The sequence below is a fragment of the Melanotaenia boesemani genome, chromosome 1 (assembly GCF_017639745.1).
Source record: "Melanotaenia boesemani isolate fMelBoe1 chromosome 1, fMelBoe1.pri, whole genome shotgun sequence".
NCBI classification, from domain to species: domain Eukaryota; kingdom Metazoa; phylum Chordata; class Actinopteri; order Atheriniformes; family Melanotaeniidae; genus Melanotaenia; species Melanotaenia boesemani.
The window spans coordinates 1257187-1283675 of NC_055682.1; the positions used below are offsets into that span (position 1 = coordinate 1257187).

The 26489-nt window shown below is 45.5% G+C and overlaps 1 protein-coding gene and 2 long non-coding RNA genes across 4 annotated transcripts; all 3 read left to right on the forward strand.

The window, feature by feature from the left end:
* Positions 1 to 13117: 13117 nt before the first annotated feature.
* LOC121642148 lies at positions 13118 to 14986 on the forward strand. 2 transcript variants are annotated; one of them, XR_006010845.1, is made up of 4 exons: positions 13118 to 13156; positions 14256 to 14277; positions 14520 to 14563; positions 14915 to 14986. It is a non-coding gene; the product is annotated as an uncharacterized LOC121642148 (long non-coding RNA). The 2 variants fall into 2 exon arrangements; XR_006010846.1 differs by lacking the exon at positions 13118 to 13156 and adding an exon at positions 14031 to 14057.
* LOC121642153 lies at positions 13317 to 14008 on the forward strand. The gene is made up of 3 exons (XR_006010848.1): positions 13317 to 13376; positions 13531 to 13574; positions 13948 to 14008. It is a non-coding gene; the product is annotated as an uncharacterized LOC121642153 (long non-coding RNA).
* Positions 14987 to 21892: 6906 nt separating the features above from the next.
* LOC121641427 (vegetative cell wall protein gp1-like) lies at positions 21893 to 23178 on the forward strand. The gene is made up of 2 exons (XM_041987540.1): positions 21893 to 21918; positions 22407 to 23178. The coding sequence occupies exons 1-2, from the start codon at positions 21893 to 21895 to the stop codon at positions 23176 to 23178; spliced, it is 798 nt and encodes a 265-aa protein (XP_041843474.1).
* The last annotated feature ends 3311 nt before the right edge of the window (positions 23179 to 26489 follow it).

Sequence of the window (26489 nt, forward strand, 5' to 3'; positions counted from 1 at the left end):
GGAAGGTGTGTGTGTGTGTGTGTGTATGGGAGGTGTGAAGGTGGATGAATGGTGTGTGAGAGGGAGGATGGTGTATGTGTGGGAGGATGAGTGGTGGAGGGATGATGTGTGTGTGGGAGGATGGGATAGGTGTGGGAGAGTGTATGGTGGAAGGATGGTGAGTGTGTGGGAGGAAGGATGGTGTGTGTGTGGAAGGATGGATGGTGGAAGGATGGTGTGTGTGTGTGGGAGGACAGAGTATGTGAGGGTTGAATGGTGTATGCGTGGGAGGATAAATGGAGGAGTGGAAGGAGAGTGTGTGTGTTTGTGTGTGTGTGTGTTGGTCTGGGGGGGGGGCAGGACTGGTTCTCGGGGTGTGCGGCTGGGCGCTGGGGTGTGGGGCTGGCCTCTGGTGGTGGCCGTCTGGGCGGGCCGGGTCCCCCCAGGTGGCGTGCTGGCCCTCGGCCTGTGGGGGAGGGGGGTGTCCCTGCGCTCCTGGGCCCGGGCCCTCTGCCCCGTCTGTCCCGGGCGGCCGGTGCCCGGGGGGGGTCGGGGACTGCTGGCCTCGGCCCGCCGGGGCCGGTGCCCTGGGTCCGCGGGGCGGCTCCTGCTGGGGTCTCCTGCTGCTGCCTTCCTGGGCGGGCGAGTGGTCGTCTCTGTGGACCGGTCGGGATCTGTTGCCTGCGGGGGGGCTGGTGGCCTGGGTCTCGGGACCGCTGGCCTGACTCTGGCCTCTGTTCAAGTGAGGTGGCATCTGCATGATCACTCTGCATGGTCACTCCTTCCTGAACGTCTCCACACAGTCTTTGCGTCGCCGTGTGGCCGAGTTCTCCAACACATCCACACAGGTTTCTCTGCGCGTGTTCTTGAATACAGCAGTTTCACTTATATCTATTATCAAATTTTTTTTTATTTTTTTTATTATTTCTGTTCTTATTATTATTATTACTCTTACTCTTATTATTATTATTGTTACTATTATCAACTAGTTGTGTAATGACCTACTGGCTAGGATGATCGTAGCTATATATGTTGTAAGTAGTATGGATTACATGGTCTTCTGTATGATGTTTCAAGTCCCCACCCGCACTCCCCACACCCTTTCTGTCCCTCTCTCTCCCCTCCCTCTTCTCTCTACTTTCTTTTCTCTCTCTCTCTCTCTGTCCCCTCCGGTCGAGTCCAGCATTAAGAGTCTGATTTAATAAAGTTTTTCATCAAGAGGGACTTTATACATGTAGTATAAATCCCTGCTTGATAGAGTAAAATTGCCCAGCACCAGACAGCAGCCAGACAATCATTCTGTTTGCAACGATGCTGGACAAGACAGGTTAAAAAAAAAAAAAAAAAAAAAAACTATAGCACATAGCGCCTAAAGAACAACATATTAAGATATAACACATGACACATGCTGTTGACTTAAAGGTAGTTTTTGATTGCAATCTTCACCATGCTAATGTATCTGGAGTAAAAACTGTATAGGAATTCTGTGGTGCCTCTTCTTAATGGATCTGTATCATTTAGCAACTGTATTTAGATAAATTTATCTTCCATTCTTCATGCTTTTTTCCCCAGCATGTTGGCACTGACAGAACATGAAGGTCCTCTGTGATGTGGCTGCTCAGGATTTTAAAGTTTACCACCGTATCCAGATTCTCACTGTTGAAATACAGTGTTGTGTTATTCTTTTTATTAAAGGCAATAATGACTTCTTTTTTTCTACTTTGTTTGATTTTTTACATAGTGTGTCAGGTTATTTTCATTGCATGACACTGTCAGCCCTCGTCCTTCCTCCCTGTAGTCAGACTCATCGTTCTTACAGATCAGCCCCATCTTGGCCGAAAAACTCATCGAGTCACTGAGTCTGGAGACGTGTCACTGACTCCATGTCCAGCTTTCAACATGGTGTCCATGGTGGTTAGTAAAAACACTTCTTATTTTTGTATTACTAAATATTTCAGAGTGCGTACTTAACTTCTGTCGGCTAGGAGAAAACATTAGTAGTGAAATTAATTCACAGCCCCATCTGGAATTCAATATACAGCAAAAAAAAAAAAAAAAGATAAAAAAAAGCATGACATGATAAAGTTTAATAAACTGTTTACAATATAAACAGGGTTACAAACATTTATCATTTTAAAAAAGAAGTCTAAACACATAAACTATTTACATTTCACAAAAACTGTTGCTGTTCATGACTCACTGTCACCAAGAAAGTTATAAGATCACATTTCCAACCCGTGACTGCGCCTGTGTGTCCCTGTTCAAAGTCATTTTCTCTGGCCAGTCTAGTACCAGTCCTAGATTGTTAACACCACCACCACCAGCAGGTGGTGTATGTAAGGAAATACATAGATGCTTGTACATAGAACACCAGTTACTGTGGTGAATAGTTTCCATTCTATTGCATTTGTATTTAATATTTGTATATTTTTTTTTTAACTGCTTTTCTTCCTCTATTTTACTGTAGTTGAGTTATAGTAACACACAAATTTACCTGTTGTGGGATTAATAAAGTTTTATCTTATATTTATGCTGTTCTTCTTTAAGCCTTTAATATACTATAGTAAATATAGTAGTAAATACACTTTGTTATCTATATTATTAAATATAGACGCTATTAATTTAGTCTGTCTCATTGTAATCAATAGGTTGGTGCTCAGTGTGGTTTCAGACAATATTGTATGTACCCCGGAGTCCAGCTACCGTGGAGGCTGGCTGGAGGAGCCACCGGATGGAGGAGTGTCTGGGTGGAGGACAGTGACTGGGTGGAGGAGCGACTGGGTGAAGGAGAATGACCAGGCGGAGGAGAGGGACCAAGTGGAGGAGTGAGTGGGTGGAGGGAAAGGACCAGGTGGAGGAGAGCAACCGAGTGGTGGAGGAGTGAGTGGGTGGAGAAGAGGGCCTGAGTGGAGAAGCAACTGGAAGGAGAGCGACTGGGTGGAGCAGAAACCAGGTGGAGGAGAATGACTGGATGGAGGAGAGGGACTGGTTGAAGGAGCAACCAGGTGAAGAAGAGGGACCAGGTGGAGGAGAGAGACTGGGTGGAGGAGAGCGGCCAGGTGGAGGAGAGAGTGGTTTGCTGCACTTAGCAGTTAGTAAATCAGTGTTGTTTTCACAGGTCTGTTGAATTCAAGTAAGACCAGCCGTAAAGTTGTACTTTTTTTTATTTGCAAACCAGTCGAATCTTTAATTTTTCCCAGATTCATTGACAGCAAACGTTTTCTAAAACTACAAAAAAACTGTATTTAGAAACAAGTAGTTATTAAAAATAATAAATATTGACTACATCTATCTACAAGCAAGTAAAGAAAATCAATAAACACACAGGCACACACAAATGTCATTTTTGATTTAAAAAAAAAAAAAAGACCTTTAAAGGGGATTGTATCTTCTATGTGCGTGTGGAGGTGTGGCTGCAGCCTGGACGGCCTGGGTGGTTTCTCACGTTTTAAGAAGTACACTGAACACAACCAAAGCCCCTGAAGACAAACTGAAAGCTGGATTAACCGATAACAACAGAAAACTCTACTAGCTGCTACAAGTTCAAGCTAAACAGTTTTATCAAACCGGGCGCACTTGTTGGTGATCTACTGCGTTTGTTTAACCACTTCAAGTCAGACCAGTTTACTGCTGTAGTTTGCTTTAACATTCGCTGTAATTTGCTGGAACACTCGCTGTAGTTTGCTTTAACATTCGCTGTAGTTGGCTTTAACATTCGCTGTAATTTGCTGGAACATTCGCTGTAGTTTGCTTTAACATTCGCTGTAGCTCGCTGGAACATTTGCTGTAATTTGCTGGAAACTTCGCTGTAATTCGCTGGAACATTTGCTGTAGTTCGCTGGAACATTCGCTGTAGTTGGCTTTAACATTCGCTGTAATTTGCTGGAACATTCGCTGTAGTTTGCTTTAATATTCGCTGTAGCTCGCTTTAACATTAGCTGTAGTTCGCTTTAACATTCGCTGTAATTTGCTGGAACATTCGCTGTAGTTTGCTTTAACATTCGCTGTAGCTCGCTGGAACATTTGCTGTAATTTGCTGGAAACTTCGCTGTAATTCGCTGGAACATTTGCTGTAGTTCGCTGGAACATTCGCTGTAGCTCGCTGGAACATTAGCTGTAGTTCGCTTTAACATTCGCTGTAATTTGCTGGAACATTCGCTGTAGTTTGCTTTAACATTCGCTGTAGCTCGCTGGAACATTTGCTGTAATTTGCTGGAAACTTCGCTGTAATTCGCTGGAACATTTGCTGTAGTTCGCTGGAACATTCGCTGTAGCTCGCTGGAACATTAGCTGTAGTTCGCTTTAACATTCGCTGTAATTTGCTGGAACATTCGCTGTAGTTTGCTTTAACATTCGCTGTAGCTCGCTGGAACATTTGCTGTAATTTGCTGGAAACTTCGCTGTAATTCGCTGGAACATTTTACTTTGAATCACGGAATCTATGTAATCTTGCTGGACCTGACCGGAGGGGACAGAAAAAGATGGAAAATAGCAAAAAGAGCAAAACGGAAAGAAGAAAGGAGACAAGAAGATCACAGACAGAAGGAAACGACCCTTCAATCCACACCATCACCAGACAACAAACTGTTACACCTGTACATGAACACACCAGAAAGTTTCCTACAACTTTTACAAAAGCAGAAACACACACACAAAAAAACAGGGCTGCCAGTCATTAAGAGTTTTTAAATAATAACCAAATCAAAAAGACATAACAGCGACCAGATACTAACTCACAGGAAAAAAAAAAAAAAAAAATTTAATAATTATCACTTAGTATTAAAAACCCACTGGACAACTCAGTGACTGTGTCATGAGAAACAAGGAGTGATCAGTGATGAAAAGTGATGAGTGAGCTCATGCAAATGCAACCTCGCCTCCACGGAGGCCAGATGTAGACCACGGCCTGGGCCGGGCCCTCAGCAGCAGACCCGGAGCACCAACCCAAGCCACCCCACCACAAAGACGACTCCAGCCCCACCCGAAGGGCGGCAGAGGAGAGCCCCAGCAAGAGCCCCCCACAGTCCCGGGGCACAGGCCCCAGTGGGCCAAGATCAGCAGCCGCCGGCCCTGCCAGGGACCGGCCACCCAGGGCAGCCCAAGCGAAGGGCCCAGGGCCCCAGGAGCCCAGAGGCAGCCGCCCCACCCCCCAAAGGCAGAGGGCCCGCAACATGCCTAGGAGGACCAGGCCCCCCCAGACAGCTGTAGTTTGCTTTAACATTCGCTGTAGTTTGCTGGAACATTCTCTGTAGCTTGCTTTAACATTCGCTTTAACATTTGCTGTAGTTCGCTGGAACCTTCGCTGTAGTTCGCTTTAACATTCGCTGTAGTTTGTAGGAACATTCGCTGTAGTTTGCTGTAACATTCTCTGTAGCTTGCTTTAACATTCGCTTTAACATTCGCTGTAGTTCGCTGGAACCTTCGCTGTAGTTCGCTTTAACATTCGCTGTAGTTTGCTGGAACATTCTCTGTAGCTTGCTTTAACATTCGCTTTAACATTCGCTGTAGTTCGCTGGAACCTTCGCTGTAGTTTGCTTTAACATTCGCTGTAGTTTGTAGGAACATTCGCTGTAGTTTGCTGGAATATTCGCTTTTGCTCGCTGGAACATTCGTTGTAGTTCGCTGGAACATTTGCTGTAATTTGCTGGAACAATCGCTGTAGTTCGCTTTAACATTCGCTGTAGTTCGCTGGAACATTCGCTGTAGCTTGCTGGAACATTTGCTATTTGCTGGAACAATCGCTGTAGTTCGCTTTAACATTCGCTGTAATTCGCTGGAACATTCACTAACCTTACCTGCTTTAAGTATAATGCTTTTTACATGACAGATATGTCACTGTCCAGCAGAGAAAAGACGTGTTGCAGATGAAACTGGAGAGAAACCCACTAATGTTACGGATTCTTACGTCTCCAATCGGTTCTTCTTTGTCTAGTCATCTCCCAGGTGGTGTTGGGTGGGGGAGGAGTCGCTGTAGTAAAGATAGCTTCTTACTGCCCTATGGTGGAGGTGAGCTGAGACTAGAGCCTGCACCGGAACTGACTCCACAGCGGAGCTCCACAGCTGAATGAGGGCCATACAGTCCTTTGATCTGAGACCTGAGGCAGAAGGAAGTCCTGAAAAACTGGAGACCGAGCTGGTCTCCAACCAAGGTGGAGCAAAGACACCATCGGGTCTTGGTTTTCTTCAGGTCTGAGGAGGCGTCAGCTCACTAACATCCAAGTTGAATAAAGCTGACGTTTAAGAAGAAAATACTTCAGACTGAGCCGTGATTCTGTCTGCAACCTCTAGATGGCAGTGTTTACCTGCAGCTCACAGCTCTGAAGCTCTGCAGACCCACACCTCAGCAAAAACCGAAAACCTGAATCCAGTCTAAGGACCACAGACCAGAACCTGAAATCACGATTCCATCCAGAGTCCAGTTGTCCAGTTCTACTCCTGGTCCGAACCATCTCAGACCAGAACAGTGGACTCCGGATCGGGTCTCTGTCTGCAGATGACATAGATGCAGTGACGTACAGTGTGGTTCTGGCTGGTTTAGAGTCTGACTTTCAATTCAGTTCAGTTCAAGAACCTAATATCTGATCAGCATATTGATCACTAGAAATGTTTCATATCAGCATCCCCCTCAAACACACACAACACACACACCAATGAACACCAACACATACACCGATTGTTACACCTGCACCAGACACACCCACTCCTGCCACACATCATCGCAGTCAGTGTCCAGATTACTAATCAGTCACACCTGCAATCAATCTGATCACTGGGCTTTAAATACTCCACATCCACTCCTCGTCGGACCTCGTTGCAACACAACTTCCCTGCTTTTCCTTCCCCGGCCGACTCACCTGATTGATCTCCGAACTCCAGTGTTTGCTCCTTGGCTACTGTGTCTCGTAAGCTTCTAATCCAAGATCCTTGCACACACACACAACCCTCTGTCCGTGCACCAGGATGAACTTTATGTAAATATTACTGTCTGCTGGGAATTCTCTCATTTTCTGTAAATATAGACGTGTTCTGATAGCCTTTATATATTTTATATTTTTACTTACTCATTTATGTGTGTCTGTTGTATTTCTATTTTTTATTTATTTGTGCTCCAGACTCCTCACAATTTTGTTATGTTTGCATAATGACAATAAAAATCTTGAATCTTGAACCTCTACCACCCCTCCACAGCAGGGCAGTTTGCTGCTGTTGTTAGAAGCACTGAATTACATCCCAGTGAAGGACTGGGGTTTCTTCACTGTCCTGAAGGATTCATTCCACTACACCTGCGCAGGGATCCTGGACGCCATCGCGCCTTTAAAATAGCTGTCTACTAAAAAGAAGCCGAACCCCGGGTTTAATGACACCACCCAGGCCATCAGACGCCGCTGCAGACAGGCAGAATGCAGATGGAAGAAGGACCGGCTTTATGTGTCTCTGGACGTACTGAGAGTCTGTCTCCATGACGACCAAAATGCTGTTAAGCAGGTCTCAGTATCTCTCCTATATAATTTCCACCAGGTGTAACCGAATTCATTGATTTGACTCATCATAGGGAACTACTGAGCTGTGCTTTATCTGGTCCCTCCCCTCGAGACCTGTTAGCCATGTGTGACCCTACCAGGGGCATAAAACCCCAGACAACAGAACTCTTAGGATCATCAGGACACACAAACTCCTCCAATGCGGTAAGGTGGCAGCTCAAGGACTCTAGTCTGGTTTCAGGTCTCATCACAGCTCTGAATCTGCACTACTCCAAGTACAGAATGATATTCTCTTGTGCCTTAATGTCCAAACACCTGTTCTGCTGGTGATGTTGGACCTTACGGCAACTTTTGACACTGGCCTCATCACTGGTCTGGCTCAGCAGGTTGGCCTTCAGGGAACTGTGCTTGGATAGCCTAAGTCCTGATAGGTAATTGTCCTCCTCTTCAACCCCGCTGACCTCTGGTGTGCCACAGGGATCCGTTCTGGGGCTCTTCTCATTATACTTGTTGCTGATTACTGAACACCATAATCTGTCTTTTCATCTTTATGCAGATGACCTGCAAATCTATCTGCCAGCCCCTCCCAATTCTCCACTTAGTTTAAACTCCATTGATGGCTGCTTAAAGGAGGTTAAACACTGGCTCTCGAAAAGCTCACTCCACCTAAATAAGTACAAAACAATGGATTTAGTTTGATGCCTCCAATAAGCCAAATACCACTGTTCCCAGTCTAGATCTTTCAGACCCTTCAATCAGGTGCAGTGGTTCTCAAGCTTTTTCTACCATGCCCCAACATTCCCAGGCCCCCTGCCTTTATATACACAGAGCAAGGGGCCAGGTATATACAACTTACTATAACTATATAACTTACAACTATGTAACTTATTCATAACATCACCGATGTGAGAGCGATGTAATCAGAAACACATTTACACATAAACACATACCAAGAGCCAGACATCTGCCCTCTTTCATCCCATTTACCTGTTTCTCCATCTCTCTCCTTCTTTTCTCCCTTTGATACTCGGATCTCTGTTCTGCAGGTCTTCTTCTTCTTCTTCTTCTTCTTCTTCTTCTTCTTCTTCTTCTTCTTCTTCTTCTTTATATTTTTGGTGGTTGGCAAACATGAACTGGTGCATTACTGCCACCAAGTGGTCCAGAGTGTTTCCAAGAGCCCTGGTTGTCAAAACCTTAGTTTGTCTGCTACATTTTCTCAGTCCCGTGCGCTTCCCCCTCATCATGTTGCCGCGCCCTCCCCAGGGCTTTTTTGCTTGAAACTGGACAATCAGGTTGATGCTGTTGTGAAAACAAGTTTTTTTCAGCTTGATCTATTTTCCAAAGTAAAGCCTTTCCTCAGACATCTGGAGGAGGCCATCCTCTGTGAGCTCCAGACATAACTACTCCTTTATACGGTGGGATCAATCAATCCTGCATCTTCCATTTACAGCTTGAAATAAATTCTGCTAACCATCCTGGTAGCTCTGCTCTGGCTCCTGGTTCAGTTCAGGATCCGGTAGAATCTTCTGCTGATTGTTTTTAAATGGTAACTATTCTGTATTTATACAACGCTTTTACCCAAAGCGCTTCACATCATACATCACATTCACCCATTCATACACACATTCACACACTGATGGCGGAAGCTGCCATGCAAGGCACTCAACCACGACCCATCAGGAGCAATTAGGGGTTCAGTGTCTTTTTCAGGGACACTCGACATGAGCTCAACAGGCCAAGGATTGAACCAGCAACCCTCAGGCTACAAGACGACCGCTCTACCCACCGAGCCACGCCGCCCCAAAGTGCTGAAAGGCTTAGCTCCTCCTGACTTAGAACTGTTGAAAGTCCACCAGCCCAGCAGAGCTTTATGTTCTGCTGGTCAACATCTGGTAGAGGGGCCTCAGTCCAGGTGCAAGCTGTGGGGGGATTGGTCCTTTTCAGTGGCAGGTCCAACATGGTGAAAACTCTTCCCCAAGAGTTCCGCACCCACACTGATCTGCCTCTGATCAAGGCCAGACTGAAGACCTGTTTATTTACAGTTTCTGCCTGTTGCTTGAACACTTTGCAAACCTTCGGCTCATTGTGTCAAAACTTTACACACAAGCACACAAAACACCGGAAATAAACCATTCACATCTACGTTGAACTGAAACTCAAAACCTGACAATCCTTTGTCAAAATGTCACTCTGATGTCAAATCGATACACACTTGCATCACATGAATACACTTTCAGATCAGCAGCAACACACTAGTGTACTTTATATAAAACCCTGCAGTCTTTCATTTTGACTGTTTCTATTCAGTTCATCGGCTTCTGTGAAGCTCATTGCAACACATTTTTCCACAAAAAGGTTTTCACAACAACCAAAAATGAAAGTGGTGAAAGGTTATAAACGATATCAGCTCCACACTGCACATCATAGTACTATACTTTACAGTACAGTAAATGCAATAATGCAAAAATAATACAAAAATAAAACACAAAATACAGAAAAACAGGCCAATGCTGCGTGGGTGGGATTACAGATCCTGCAGTCTGTTTGGGTCTGGCCACAGGATCTCATAAACATCACAAGCAATATTTTCTCCTGCTAAGCAGTGGGGAGGTTAACGCCTTGTGTGCCGCTTCCATCCATTGATTGCCGTTACCTCAATGCCTGTAGAAGAGGCATGTAGGCATTTAGTTGGCGGTCATATACGCACCATCTCCAAGCAGAAAAAAAATCTTCTACAGGATTTAGAAATGGCGAATAAGAGGGCAAGTATACAACTTCAAAATGATCATGGTTGGTGAACCAGTCCTGGACCGGAGCAGCTCGGTGGATCATCCCAGACACCTACAAACCTGGGCTGCTCTGATCCGTCCTGTAAGACTGCATCATGAAGGGCATGGAGAAATGTTGGTATATGTTTTGTATTGAAGGGTCCTACCTTGGCATGATGGTGTAGTAGCCCTTGCTTTTGGTGGCACACATTGTGATGTTTCCTCCACGGTGCCCCGGCATGTGGCCAATGATATTACGACCCCGTCGTCTAGTTTTGCTGCAGTTGAAACCAGCCTCATGAATGTAAATAAATTCATGAGGCTGTGCAGCTCCATCCATGTCCAAGATTTTTTGCAACAAAAAAAATGCATAGCATGGATGGCTGGCATTGCTCTAAACACACAACTACAGTACTTCACATACACACAAACACACAGGTACCTGTGTCCCTCTTTGCTGTTGGGTGAACAGGTGTTGCCGACCACCACAGAAGCCCTTCTAGTCATTCTGTAGAAAACTGCAACCACAAATTGTTATTGGTTTGGTTACAGTACTGTATACTGTACACAGTACTGTAACATCTCAGTAGTACAGTGCTGTGTAGTATACTGTACTGTATGTTCCACAAAACTACCATTTTGGTTATAAAAGGAGCACTAGCCAACTTACAATATAGTACATGTGATACAGTAAAGTGATATGGTAAATACCGTAGATGCAGACTGGAGTGGAGAGTTGAAGACACGCCTGTGTTCCAGTCTGAATGTCCTTCTGATGGATGTAACTGTGAACCGGCTTACATGTGGGTGGACTGCCCAGCTTCCCTCATCGTCAGGCCATGATTTATCATGATCCACCAACGTTGCTCTACAGTAGGCCTCCATATCATCTGAAATATTGTTCCATGTATAGCCTCTTTGACCAGATCCTACTCTCTCTCTTTGTCTTCCTCTGCCACCTTGCTTGCAAAGTTCTCAAAATGGCTCAACTGAGGCCTGTTCGTGGTTGGTGGATTGCTGATCAGTTTTGTAAGTAAGTGTTTTCAGTCACCCAATGTGTTTTGATTTTATGAATAGATGAGTTTTCCCAGTGGTACCATTAGATTACATTTATGAACGAAGTGTCTTATGTATGGAATAGTGTGTAGTGTGCATGAGCAAGTGTGATGCAGAATTGCAACTGAAGTGCAAAGCAGCGCTTTTGTTTAAGGTTTGACTAGACCGTGTTTAAAGCATGACTCCACCGTGTTTAGGGTTTAGCTCCAACGTGTTTAAGGCATGACCCCACCGTGTTTAAGGTATGACTCCACCGTGTTTAAGGCATGACTCCACCGTGTTTAAGGCATGACTCCACCGTGTTTAAGGCATGACTCCACCGTGTTTGAGGTATGACTCCACCGTGTTTAAGGCATGACTCCACCGTGTTTAGGGTTTTGCTCCTCCGTGTTTACGGTTTGACTCCACCGTGTTTAAGGTATGACCCCACTGTGTTTAGGGTTTAGCTCCACCATGTTTAAGGCATGACTGCACCGTGCTAAGGGTTTAGCTCCACCGTGTTTAAGGCATGACTCCACCGTGTTTAGGGTTTAGCCGATTCGTGTTTACGGTTTGACTCCACCGTGTTTAAGGCATGACGCCACGGTGTTTAGGGTTTAGGTCCACCGTGATTAAGGTATGACTCCACCGTGTTTAAGATATGACTCCATCGTGTTCAGGGTTTAGCACTACCGTGGTTAAGGTGTGACTACACCATTTTTAAGGCATGACTCCAACGTATTTAGGGTTTAGCTCCACCGTGTTTAAGGTTTGACTCGACCATGTTTAGGGTTTAGCTCCAACGTGTTTAAAGCATGACCCCACCGTGTTTAAGGTATGACTCCACCGTATTTAGGGTTTAGCTCCATCGTGTTTAAGGTATGACTCCACTGTGTTTAAGGCATGACTCCACTGTGTTTAAGGTTTGACTCCACCGTGTTTTAAGGCTTGACTACAACGTGTTTAAGGTTTGACTCCACCGTGTTTAAGGTATGACTCCACCGTGTTTAAGGCATGACTCCACTGTGTTTAAGTTTTGACTCCACTGTGTTTAAGGCTTGACTACAACGTGTTTAAGGCATGACTCCACCGTGTTTAAGGCATGACTCCACCGTGTTTGAGGTATGACTCCACCGTGTTTAAGGCATGACTCCACCGTGTTTAGGGTTTTGCTCCTCCGTGTTTACGGTTTGACTCCACCGTGTTTAAGGTATGACCCCACTGTGTTTAGGGTTTAGCTCCACCATGTTTAAGGCATGACTGCACCGTGCTAAGGGTTTAGCTCCACCGTGTTTAAGGCATGACTCCACCGTGTTTAGGGTTTAGCTGATCCGTGTTTACGGTTTGACTCCACCGTGTTTAAGGCATGACGCCACGGTGTTTAGGGTTTAGGTCCACCGTGTTTAAGGTATGACTCCACCGTGTTTAAGATATGACTCCATCGTGTTCAGGGTTTAGCACTACCGTGGTTAAGGTGTGACTACACCATTTTTAAGGCATGACTCCAACGTATTTAGGGTTTAGCTCCACCGTGTTTAAGGTTTGACTCGACCATGTTTAGGGTTTAGCTCCAACGTGTTTAAAGCATGACCCCACCGTGTTTAAGGTATGACTCCACCGTATTTAGGGTTTAGCTCCATCGTGTTTAAGGTATGACTCCACTGTGTTTAAGGCATGACTCCACTGTGTTTAAGGTTTGACTCCACCGTGTTTTAAGGCTTGACTACAACGTGTTTAAGGTTTGACTCCACCGTGTTTAAGGTATGACTCCACCGTGTTTAAGGCATGACTCCACTGTGTTTAAGTTTTGACTCCACTGTGTTTAAGGCTTGACTACAACGTGTTTAAGGCATGACTCCACCGTGTTTAAGGCATGACTCCACCGTGTTTAAGGTATGACTCCACCGTGTTTAAGGCATGACTCCACTGTGTTTAAGGTATGAGTCCACCATGTTTAAGGCATGACTCCACTGTGTTTAAGGTATGAGTCCACCATGTTTAAGCCATGACTCCACCGTGTTTAAGGCATGACTCCACTGTGTTTAGAGTTTAGCTCCACCGTGTTTAAGGCATGACTCCACCGTGTTTAAGGCATGACTCCACCGTGTTTAAGGTTTGAATTCACCGTGTTTAAGGGTTGACTCCACTGTGTTTAAGGCATGACTCCACCGTGTTTAAGGGTTGACTCCACTGTGTTTAAGGCATGACTCCACCGTGTTTAGGGTTTAGCTCCACCGTGTGTAAGGGTTGACTCCACTGTGTTAAAGGCATGACTCCACCGTGTTTAAGGCATGACTCCACCGTGTTTCAGGTATGACTCCACCGTGTTTAAGGCATGACTCCACTGTGTTTAAGGTTTGACTCCACTGTGTTTGAGGTATGACTCCACCGTGTTTAAGGCATGACTCCACTGTGTTTAGGGTTTAGTTCCTCCGTGTTTACGGTTTGACTCCACCGTGTTTAAGGCATGACGCCACTGTGTTTAGGGTTTAGCTCCACCATGTTTAAGGTATGACTCCACTGTGTTCAGGGTTTAACTCCACCGTGTTTAAGGTATGACTCCACTCTGTTAATGGTTTGACTCCACTGTGTATAAGACATGGCTCCACCGTGTTTAAGGTATGACTCCACTGTGTTTAATCATGACTCCATCGTGTTTAGGGTTTAGCACTACCGTGTTTAAGGTTTGACTCCACCGTGTTGAAGCCATGACTCCACCGTGTTTAAGATATGACTCCATCGTGTTTAGGGTTTAGCACTACCGTGTTTAAGGTTTGACTCCACCGTGTTTAAGGTATGACTCCAACTTGTTTATGGTTTGACTACACCGTTTTGAAGGCATGACTCCACCGTGTTTAAGGTTTGAATTCACCGTGTTTAAGGCATGACTCCACCGTGTTTAGGGTTTAGCTCATCCGTGTTTACGGTTTGACTCCACCTTGTTTAAGGCATGACGCCACTTTGTTTAGGGTTTAGCTCCACCATGTTTAAGGCATGACTCCACCGTGTTTAGGGTTTAGCTCCACCATGTTTAAGGTATGACTCCATCGTGTTTAGGGTTTAGCACTACCGTGTTTAAGTTTTGACTCCACCGTGTTTAAGGTATGACTCCAACGTGTTTAAGGTTTGACTACACCGTTTCTAAGGCATGACTCCACCGTGTTTAAGGTTTGAATCCACCGTGTTTAAGGCATGACTCCACCGTGTTTAGGGTTTAGCTCATCCGTGTTTAAGGTTTGACTCCACCGTGTTTAAGGCATGACTCCACCGTGTTTAAGGCATGACTCCACCGTGTTTAAGGTATGACTCCACCGTGTTAAAATATGACTCCATCGTGTTTTGGGTTTAGCACCACCGTGTTTAAGGTTTGACTTCACTGTTTTTAAGGTATGACTCCATCGTGTTTAAGGTACGACTCCACTGTGTTTAAGGTTTGACTACACCATTTTTAAGGCATGACTCCACCGTATTTAGGGTTTAGCTCCACCGTGTTTAAGGTTTGACTCCACCGTGTTTAGGGTTTAGCTCCAACGTGTTTAAGGCATGACTCCACCGTGTTTAAGGTATGACTCCACCGTGTTTAAGGTATGACTCCACCGTGTTTAAGGTATGACTCCACCGTATTTAGGGTTTAGCTCCATCGTGTTTAAGGTATGACTCCACCGTGTTTAAGGCTTGACTCCACTGTGTTTAAGGTTTGACTCCACCGTGATTAAGGCATGACGCCACTGTGTTTAGGGTTTAGGTCCACCGTGTTTACGGTATGACTCCACCGTGTTTACGGTTTGACTGCACCGTGTTTAAGGGTTGACTCCATTGTGTTTAAGGCATGACTCAACCGTGTTTAAGGTATGACTCCACCGTGTTTAAGGCATGACTCCACTGTGTTTAAGGTATGAGTACACCATGTTTAAGGCATGACTCCACTGTGTTTACGGTTTCACTCCACCGTGTTTAAGGTTTGACTCCACCGTGTTTAAGGCATGACTCCACCGTGTTTAAGGCATGACTCCACCGTGTTTAGGGTTTAGCTCCACCATGTTTAAGGCATGACTCCACCGTGTTTAGGGTTTAGCTCCACCGTGTTTAAGGCATGACTCCATCGTGTTTAGGGTTTAGCTGATCCGTGTTCACGGTTTGACTCCATCGTGTTTAAGGCATGACTCCACCGTGTTTAAGGTATGACTCCACCGTGTTTAAGGCATGACTCCACCGTGATTAAGGCATGACGCCACTGTGTTTAGGGTTTAGCTCCACCGTGTTTACGGTATGACTCCACCGTGTCTAAGGTTTGACTGCACCGTGTTTAAGGGTTGACTCTATTGTGTTTAAGGCATGACTCCACCGTGTTTAGGGTTTAGCTCCACCGTATATAAGGGTTGACTCCACTGTGTTAAAGGCATGACTCCACCGTGTTTCAGGTATGACTCCACCGTGTTTAAGGCATGACGCCACTGTGTTTAGGGTTTAGCCCCACCGTGTTTAAGGCATGACTCCACCGTGTTTAGGGTTTAGCTGATCCGTGTTTACGGTTTGACTCCATCGTGTTTAAGGCATGACTCCACTGTGTTTAAGGTATGACTCCACCGTGTTTAAGGCATGACTCCACTGTGTTTAAGGTATGAGTCCACCATGTTTAAGGCATGACTCCACTGTGTTTACGGTTTCACTCCACCGTGTTTAAGGTTTGACTCCACCGTGTTTAAGGCATGACTCCACCGTGTTTAAGGCATGACTCCACCGTGTTTGAGGTATGACTCCACCGTGTTTAAGGCATGACTCCACCGTGTTTAGGGTTTTGCTCCTCCGTGTTTACGGTTTGACTCCACCGTGTTTAAGGTATGACGCCACTGTGTTTAGGGTTTAGCTCCACCATGTTTAAGGCATGACTGCACCGTGCTAAGGGTTTAGCTCTACCGTGTTTAAGGCATGACTCCACCGTGTTTGGGGTTTAGCTCCACCGTGCTTAAGGCATGACTCCATCGTGTTTAGGGTTTAGCTGATCCGTGTTTACGGTTTGCCTCCATCGTGTTTAAGGCATGACTCCACCGTGTTTAAGGCATGACTCCACCGTGTTTAAGGCATGACTCCACTGTGTTTAAGGTATGAGTACACCGTGTTTAAGGCATGACTCCACTGTGTTTACGGTTTCACTCCACCGTGTTTAAGGCATGACTCCACCGTGTTTAAGGCATGACTCCACCGTGTTTAAGGCATGACTCCACCGTGTTTGAGGTATGACTCCACCGTGTTTAAGGCATGACTCCACCGTGTTTAGGGTTTTGCTCCTCCGTGTTTAAAGTTTGACTCCACCGTGTTTAGGGTTTAGCTCCAACGTGTTTAAGGCATGACCCCACCGTGTTTAAGGTATGACTCCACCGTGTTTAAGGTATGACTCCACCGTATTTAGGGTTTAGCTCCATCGTGTTTAAGGTATGACTCCACCGTGTTTAAGGCATGACTCCACTGTGTTTAAGGTTTGACTCCACCGTGATTAAGGCATGACGCCACTGTGTTTACTGTTTAGCTCCACCGTGTTTACGGTATGACTCCACCGTGTCTAAGGTTTGACTGCACCGTGTTTAAGAGTTGACTCCATTGTGTTTAAGGCATGACTCCACCGTGTTTAGGGTTTAGCTCCACCGTATGTAAGGGTTGACTCCACTGTGTTAAAGGCATGACTCCAACGTGTTTCAGGTATGACTCCACCGTGTTTAAGGCATGACGCCACTGTGTTTAGGGTTTAGCTCCACCATGTTTAAGGCATGACTCTACCGTGTTTAGGGTTTATCCCCACCGTGTTTAAGGCATGACTCCACCGTGTTTAGGGTTTAGCTGATCCGTGTTTACGGTTTGACTCCATCGTGTTTAAGGCATGACTCCACTGTGTTTACGGTTTCGCTCCACCGTGTTTAAGGTTTGACTCCACCGTGTTTAAGGCATGACTCCACCGTGTTTAAGGCATGACTCCACCGTGTTTAGGGTTTAGCTCCACCATGTTTAAGGCATGACTCCACCGTGTTTAGGGTTTAGCTCCACCGTGTTTAAGGCATGACTCCATCGTGTTTAGGGTTTAGCTGATCCGTGTTCACGGTTTGACTCCATCGTGTTTAAGGCATGACTCCACCGTGTTTAAGGTATGACTCCACCGTGTTTAAGGCATGACTCCACTGTGTTTAAGGTATGAGTACACCATGTTTAAGGCATGACTCCACTGTGTTTACGGTTTCACTCCACCGTGTTTAAGGTTTGACTCCACCGTGTTTAAGGCATGACTCCACCGTGTTTAAGGCATGACTCCACCGTGTTTGAGGTATGACTCCACCGTTTTTAAGGCATGACTCCACCGTGTTTAGGGTTTTGCTCCTCCGTGTTTAAGGTTTGACTCCACCGTGTTTAGGGTTTAGCTCCAATGTGTTTAAGGCATGACCCTACCGTGTTTAAGGTATGACTCCACCGTGTTTAAGGTATGACTCCACCGTATTTAGGGTTTTGCTCCATCGTGTTTAAGGTATGACTCCACCGTGTTTAAGGCATGACTCCACTGTGTTTAAGGTTTGACTCCACCGTGATTAAGGCATGACGCCACTGTGTTTAGGGTTTAGCTCCACCGTGTTTACGGTATGACTCCACCGTGTCTAAGGTTTGACTGCACCGTGTTTAAGGGTTGACTCTATTGTGTTTAAGGCATGACTCCACCGTGTTTCAGGTATGACTCCACCGTGTTTAAGGCATGACGCCACTGTGTTTAGGGTTTAGCCCCACCGTGTTTAAGGCATGACTCCACCGTGTTTAGGGTTTAGCTGATCAGTGTTTACGGTTTGACTCCATCGTGTTTAAGGCATGACTCCACTGTGTTTAAGGTATGACTCCACCGTGTTTAAGGCATGACTCCACTGTGTTTAAGGTATGAGTCCACCCTGTTTAAGGCATGACTCCACTGTGTTTACGGTTTCACTCCACCGTGTTTAAGGTTTGACTCCACCGTGTTTAAGGCATGACTCCACCGTGTTTAAGGCATGACTCCACCGTGTTTGAGGTATGACTCCACCGTGTTTAAGGCATGACTCCACCGTGTTTAGGGTTTTGCTCCTCCGTGTTTACGGTTTGACTCCACCGTGTTTAAGGTATGACGCCACTGTGTTTAGGGTTTAGCTCCACCATGTTTAAGGCATGACTGCACCGTGCTAAGGGTTTAGCTCTACCGTGTTTAAGGCATGACTCCACCGTGTTTAGGGTTTAGCTCCACCGTGTTCAAGGCATGACTCCATCGTGTTTAGGGTTTAGCTGATCCGTGTTTACGGTTTGCCTCCATCGTGTTTAAGGCATGACTCCACCGTGTTTAAGGCATGACTCCACCGTGTTTAAGGCATGACTCCACTGTGTTTAAGGTATGAGTACACCGTGTTTAAGGCATGACTCCACTGTGTTTACGGTTTCACTCCACCGTGTTTAAGGTTTGACTCCACCGTGTTTAAGGCATGACTCCACCGTGTTTAAGGCATGACTCCACCGTGTTTGAGGTATGACTCCACCATGTTTAAGGCATGACTCCACCGTGTTTAGGGTTTTGCTCCTCCGTGTTTAAGGTTTGACTCCACCGTGTTTAGGGTTTAGCTCCAACGTGTTTAAGGCATGACCCCACCGTGTTTAAGGTATGACTCCACCGTGTTTAAGGTATGACTCCACCGTATTTAGGGTTTAGCTCCATCGTGTTTAAGGTATGACTCCACCGTGTTTAAGGCATGACTCCACTGTGTTTAAGGTTTGACTCCACCGTGATTAAGGCATGACGCCACTGTGTTTACTGTTTAGCTCCACCGTGTTTACGGTATGACTCCACCGTGTCCAAGGTTTGACTGCACCGTGTTTAAGAGTTGACTCCATTGTGTTTAAGGCATGACTCCACCGTGTTTAGGGTTTAGCTCCACCGTATGTAAGGGTTGACTCCACTGTGTTAAAGGCATGACTCCACCGTGTTTCAGGTATGACTCCACCGTGTTTAAGGCATGACGCCACTGTGTTTAGGGTTTAGCTCCACCATGTTTAAGGCATGACTCTACCGTGTTTAGGGTTTAGCCCCACCGTGTTTAAGGCATGACTCCACCGTGTTTAGGGTTTAGCTGATCCGTGTTTACGGTTTGACTCCATCGTGTTTAAGGCATGACTCCACTGTGTTTAAGGTATGACTCCACCATGTTTAAGGCATGACTCCACTGTGTTTAAGGTATGAGTCCACCATGTTTAAGGCATGACTCCACTGTGTTTACGTTTTCACTCCACCGTGTTTAAGGTTTGACTCCACCGTGTTTAAGGCATGACTCCACCGTGTTTAAGGCATGACTCCACCGTGTTTGAGGTATGACTCCACCGTGTTTAAGGCATGACTCCACCGTGTTTAGGGTTTTGCTCCTCCGTGTTTACGGTTTGACTCCACCGTGTTTAAGGTATGACGCCACTGTGTTTAGGGTTTAGCTCCACCATGTTTATGGCATGACTGCACCGTGCTAAGGGTTTAGCTCTACCGTGTTTAAGGCATGACCCCACCGTGTTTAAGGTATGACTCCACCGTGTTTAAGGCATGACTCCACCGTATTTAGGGTTTAGCTCCATCGTGTTTAAGGTATGACTCCACTGTGTTTAAGGCATGACTCCACTGTGTTTAAGGTTTGACTCCATCGTGTTTTAAGGCTTGACTACAACGTGTTTAAGGTTTGACTCCACCGTGTTTAAGGTATGACTCCACCGTGTTTAAGGCATGACTCCACTGTGTTTAAGTTTTGACTCCACTGTGTTTAAGGCTTGACTACAACGTGTTTAAGGCATGACTCCACCGTGTTTAAGGCATGACTTAACCGTGTTTAAGGTATGACTCCACCGTGTTTAAGGCATGACTCCACTGTGTTTAAGGTATGAGTCCACCATGTTTAAGGCATGACTCCACTGTGTTTAAGGTATGAGTCCACCATGTTTAAGCCATGACTCCACTGTGTTTACGGTTTGACTCCACCGTGTTTAAGGCATGACTCCACTGTGTTTAGAGTTTAGCTCCACCGTGTTTGAGGCATCAGTCCACTGTGTTTAAGGCATGACTCCACCGTGTTTAAGGCATGACTCCACCGTCTTTAAGGTTTGACTTCACCGTGTTTAAGGGTTGACTCCACTGTGTTTAAGGCATGACTCCACCATGTTTAGGGTTTAGCTCCACCGTGTGTAAGGGTTGACTCCACTGTGTTAAAGGCATGACTCCACCGTGTTTAAGGCATGACTCCACCGTGTTTCAGGTATGACTCCACCGTGTTTAAGGCATGACTCCACCGTGTTTAGGGTTTAGCTCCTCCGTGTTTACGGTTTGACCCCACCGTGTTTAAGGCATGACGCCACTGTGTTTAGGGTTTAGCTCCACCATGTTTAAGGCATGACTCCACTGTGTTCAGGGTTTAGCTCCACCGTGTTTAAGGTACGACTCCACTGTGTTAATGGTTTGACTCCACTGTGTATAAGACATGGCTCCACCGTGTTTAGGGTTTAGCGCCACCGTGTTTAAGGTATGACTCCACTGTGTTTAAGGCATGACTCCACCGTGTTTAAGGCATGACTCCACTGTGTTTAAGGTATGACTCCACCGTGTTTAAGGTATGACTCCACCGTGTTTAAGGTTTGACTACACCGTTTTTAAGGCATGACTCCACCGTGTTTAAGGTTTGACTCCACCGTGTTTAAGGCATGACTCCACTGTGTTTAAGGTTTGACTTCACCGTGTTTAAGGCATGACTCCACTGTGTTTAAGGCATGACTGCACTGTGTTTAAGGTTTGACTCCACTGTGTTTAAGGCATGACTTCACCTTGTTCAAGGTAAAGTAACAAAAGTTTCAAGTTTTGTTGCATTGGTCCAAGCATGTGTCCTTAGTGTTCAAGCAACAGGCAAAACTGTAAAAAGACCTTTGGCTTGTAGTACTTTGTTTTAATCGGTTTTGTAATTTTAGTATTCTCCGTGTTACCTATTAGTTTAATCGGTTTTGTGATTTAACCACTTTCTTTTATATTTCCTTTGTTGTGCATTTGTATTTATTTGTTGAATGAAGTTCAGCATCTCGGCCAGCTTCAGTGCTGCAGTAGAAATAAAGTTTGATTAATTGAAAACTGAGAGAATAAAAAGATTCAGCAGGAAAGACCTGCTCATCCACCCCGATGATACCATCCATCACGTCACGCTCAAACTGATAAAAACAGCTAGGAGAGAGACTTTATCCTGTGTGACAAGGAGTTTAGACTTCTTCTTCTGCTGCTGCCATCAGAGCAGCGTTACACCCCCACAGCTCTGGATGTCATCATCATGCCTGAAATATTAAAGAGACGAGCTGCTGCTCACAGCTCTGCAGTATGATGCAACGCCCCGCAACACCATGCACGTAGGAGCGCGCACATCCACATGCACGTAGGAGCGCGCACATCCACATGCACATAGGAGCGCGCACATCCACATGCACGTAGGAGCGCGCACATCCACATGCACATAGGAGCGCACACATCCACATCTACACAAGGACACCAGGACATGAAAAAGAAGAAGAAGAAGAAGTAGAAGAGTGGAAAAGTGAAAAGTGCTGGACAGAAGAATTGAGACGATGGTCCCGGATGATGTAATCAAACGGTGACGGCCAGGTATGAAAACAAACTGCTGAACATGGTCTGAACTAGAAAAACAGATTTCCTGGTTAAAATCAGGATGTCAGATATAAATCACAAATGATTCTCAGCAGTAATTTCTTTTAACCAGATGTCTCCTCTTTCTGAGAGAACTTCTAAATCATCAAGGATTTTCTTCCATCCCGTAAAATCACGGATATGATCCCCAATTTACATCCTGTTTAAATTATGTTTGTGTTATGTTTTAATAATCGTCCACTCCCTCCACCTGATGTCGGACACATTTCATCCCACCCACCGTCCTGAATGCACAAACAGATTAATCTCTTTGCAGTAATGTGTTAATTTTCACAGGCCTAATGAAAACATCAATATCAATGATGCTCTCCCTTTAGTTACATGGTATCGATGCTGTCAGCTATCAATTTAAAGTAGTTTCACTTTTCCATTGTTGCAAAGCCTAAAAGTAGAAACATTTATTCATTTATACAGCGAGGCCTGTTCGAGGAACCCCAATCCTCCTGAAAGTCCCAGTCCTTCTAAAAGTCCACCAGACCCCAGTCCTTCTAAAAGTCCACCAGACCCCAGTCCTTCTAAAAGTCCACCAGACCCCAGTCCTTCTAAAAGTCCACCAAACCCCAGTCTTCCTGAAAGTCCACCAGACCCCAGTCCTCCTGAAAGTCCACCAGACCCCAGTCCTCCTAAAAGTCCACCAGACCCCAGTCCTCCTGAAAGTCCACCAGACCCCAGTCCTCCTAAAAGTCCACTAGATCCCAGTCCTCCTGAAAGTCCACCAGACCCCAGTCCTCCTAAAAGTCCACTAGATCCCAGTCCTTCTAAAAGTCCACCAGACCCCAGTCCTCCTGAAAGTCCACCAGACCCCAGTCCTTCTGAAAGTCCACCAAATCCCAGTCCTTCTGAAAGTCCACCAAACCCCAGTCCTCCTGTTGGTCCACCAAACCCCAGTCCTTCTGAAAGTCCTCCAGACCCCTGTCCTTCTGAACGTCCACCAAACCCCAGTCCTCCTGAAAGTCCACCAGACCCCAGTCCTCCTGAAAGTCCACTAGATCCCAGTCCTCCTGAAAGCACACCAGCCCCCAGTCCTTCTAAATGTCCATCAGACCCCAGTCCTCCTGAAAGTCCACTAGATCCCAGTCCTCCTGAAAGTCCACCAGATCCCAGTCCTCCTGAAAGTCCCAGTCCTTCTAAAAGTCCACCAGACCCCAATCCTCCTGAAAGTCAAACAGACCGAAGTTATTCTTAAAGTCCACCAAACCCCAGTCCTCTTGAAAGTCCACTAAACCCGAGTTGAGCCAGAGTCATATTAGCATTCTCCAGCAATGGAGATGGTAAAGACCAACTCCCGGACTGGTCTGATGTTGCAGGGGCGTCTGTTATATGCATTTCTGAAGTGTCTCCATCCAGAAATCAAACTATGCAACTCTTTCATCTGGGACACTGTGTGACGCTGCAGCAACGATTTGTTTCACACACAAATCCCACGCTAGCAATACGCTAGCAAGCAGTTGTAAACAAACCGGGTGTTTTAAACATGCGCCAGTGGCATGCTGTCAGGGCACGCAGGTTAGGCAGTGCATTAATTTAAATAATTGAATTCCCACATTTCCTGATCAAATTCAAGACAGAAAGGGGATGAGGCAGCGACGAGCCTCCTCATCTCCGCATGATAGATCCCATTAATAAAAAGAAATAAAGTGAGGCCTTGAGGTACTCTGCTGCATCTTGAGGGGGCGCAGGTGAGCTGGTGGGTGCTGCTGCCATGCTAAAGTGTTAGCTAAAGTTAGCGGTCGCATGGTGCAGCGGTTTGTCTGTTTTATGCTCTACTTCGTCTGACTTCCCAGACGGAGGATTATATGTGAAAACTAAAAGACTGAAAAGAAACATACAGGTGGAGTAGGACGGATCAAGAGAGGCCGAACTCCCGGGAGTCCGTTCTCGAAATAGAGGCTGAATGATTTTTAAAACTACAAGAAAAGAAGGGGAGAAATTTTACAACCAGGTAACAGATGTTTTTGTTTAAAAAATAGATTAAACTAAAATTAAATAAATAAATAAAGACAAATATTTTAAAACTAGTGAATTATTCTACTTGTTCTATTTATTCTGTGATAAGCAACCTGTATTAAAATGAATTCAATCACCAGAATTTCAAGTTTTAAAAACAATTAAGAATTTAACTGAGAATCAAAACTGAATCTGTGTTCACGTCTTTTTACTTTGTTTAGACGGACATGTTTAGAACACATGAAGGGAGCAAACTCCGTCCAGGCCAGATGTGCTCCTGTCTGTGTGTTGGTGTGTGAGCGAGATGGGAATACTGATGAGATATGAAACTTTTCCAGTGGTCAATACGCTGCCAGTTCAACAGATATTCAGTTCTTACAAGTATGAATTGAACTCTAAAGGAATCACCGCCTCATCAGCCATGAACCTCACCGCACGTCCCTGACGTTGGCAAAGAAACCTTAGAAGGCAGAGAGGAAACGAGAGACGGAGCAAGAGATGAGTCAACATGACTGATTTTCTGCCTGCAGGTAGGATGAAGATGATGTTGGATAAGCTGTCAATAGGGGGCGCCACTGGCAAAAGTTACAGAGTTTATCTTTAAAGGCGTGATTCAAAGTGCTTTCCAGAGACATTGAAACAGCATAAAATAAGAAGCATGACATGTAATGTTGTATGATGGACTCACAGTATCAGCAACAGACTGAAGTTTGAAATTTTAATAGTTTAAAGATACAGAGACCAGTCTAAGTACAAGTAGAGGTCCATTTGGTCAGGAATGCTGGCTGTGACGGCTGGATGGGTTCTTCACGTGTCTAAAAATAGAGAAACAGATTAGTAGAATCTTCTACTGGATGAGAATTCCCATGAAATAAGATCAAGAAATCATGATCCAGTTTAAAACTTCCAGCTTAAAGAACCAGATCCAGATCTGGACTGTAAATAAAAACTAGTCCATGCAGCAGAGAACAGGTGGGTCTTTAACCTGGATTTAAATAAACTGAGTGTTTCAGCTGATCTGAGGCTTTCTGGGAGTTTGTTCCAGAAATGTGGAGCATAGAAGCTGAATGCAGCTTCTCCATGTCTGGTTCTGACTCTGGAACTGATAAGAACCGGGATCCAGATGACCTGAGGGTTCTGGTAGGTTCATACTGGGTCAGAAGGTTGCTGGTCCTAAACCACTCTATAATTCTGATGTCTGTTCTCTGTAGCTTTAGATGAGATGTTTAAAAACCAGGAAGTGAACCCAGACGGTTCTGTCAGCTGACTGAGTGAGCTGTCTGTCATCGTGTGTGGGCGGGAGCTGACCTTTGACTGACAGTCCTACTCATCACCGTGGCTGATCTGCTGACCGATACACGGGATGATTTATTGCTTTTCTCATTGTTCAGAGAGCTGAAACAGCGATCAGTGTCCTGGGCTCTGCTGGGGGACAAGTCTGCTTATGTCCAGCTCTTTGCCCAGAAGACGCCGTCAAAGACAAAGAGAGGCTGTTGAACCAAAAGACAGCACCAGTACCAAAACCAGCTGGAGCAGCACAATGTGCACATAGACTTGTGCACGAGCTGACTGCTGCAGAAACCAGAAAACAAAAACCAGAAACCAAAAAAAAACCAGAAATCAGAAACCACGAACCAAAAACCGGAAAAATCCATGTGTCATTCCTTCTTTTTATTTTCAATTGTCAATCAAAAATCAAAAAATGAAAACATGACGGATTATTTTGTTTTTCATTCTTAAAGGTCCCATATTATACACTTTATTCCCAATCTGAGACCATTCATTAATATCTAAATGAAATATTTCCGCCATGGTATGGACAAATCGACCCTCAGTTTGAGTGCAGCGGCTTCTCTTCACCTCCCTCTTTTTAGCAGCTTCAGAAATGTGCCGTTTATGGTGGGCGGAACCCTGGTGGAGCAGCTCAGCTGTTGGCTCCGCCCATCGCATCGCCCGTCATGAGGTGATTGACAGGTTAATATATTTTCAAGCTATCAGACTAATAAGGCCGAAACGATAAAATAACTGCCAGCTCTTACCTCTCCAGCTGTGTCACGGACAGTTGGTATTGAACCTGGCTTCAGCTTCAAACGGTTGGCGAAGCCTGCTTTCCATGCCCCCATGTTGTGGAAACAGTCCTCTTTGAAATGCTGGCCACAGACATGCAAAACCTTTGGAAGTTTTCCGGGTACATTTCCTCCAAAAATAAAATTAATCCACTCAGTCCTCGTGGGTTCAGTGGATGGAAGTAAAAAAACGTTTTCGTGTTCATTTATGCAGCCACAAACAGAACAGTGCTTCTGTCGCTTAGCCATGTCCGCTAACGAGGGTTGCCGAAGAGGGAAAAACACTGGGCGCTAGGTGATTTTTAGAGGGCGGGCTTTGAGAGCCGGTAGACGGGTCCATCGCTCTGTGGGGAGTGGTTATTGTCCCTTATGACGTCATAACGTACACGCTTTCAAACAAGCTCATTTCAGCGCTTACTTCCCTAGAGGTGGAGCAGGGGGGAGAGAGAGCGCCTGAAAGAGTTTCACACTTACGGGTCTCCTA

What these genes read in the sequence shown, in the direction of transcription:
- LOC121641427 (XM_041987540.1), top strand. Translation starts at nt 21,893, where the DNA reads ATGGTCCCGGATGATGTAATCAAACG. An exon ending in CCGGATGATGTAATCAAACG is followed by an intron (nt 21,919 to 22,406) that starts GTGACGGCCAGG and finishes TCATTTATACAG; the next exon opens with CGAGGCCTGTTCGAGGAACC.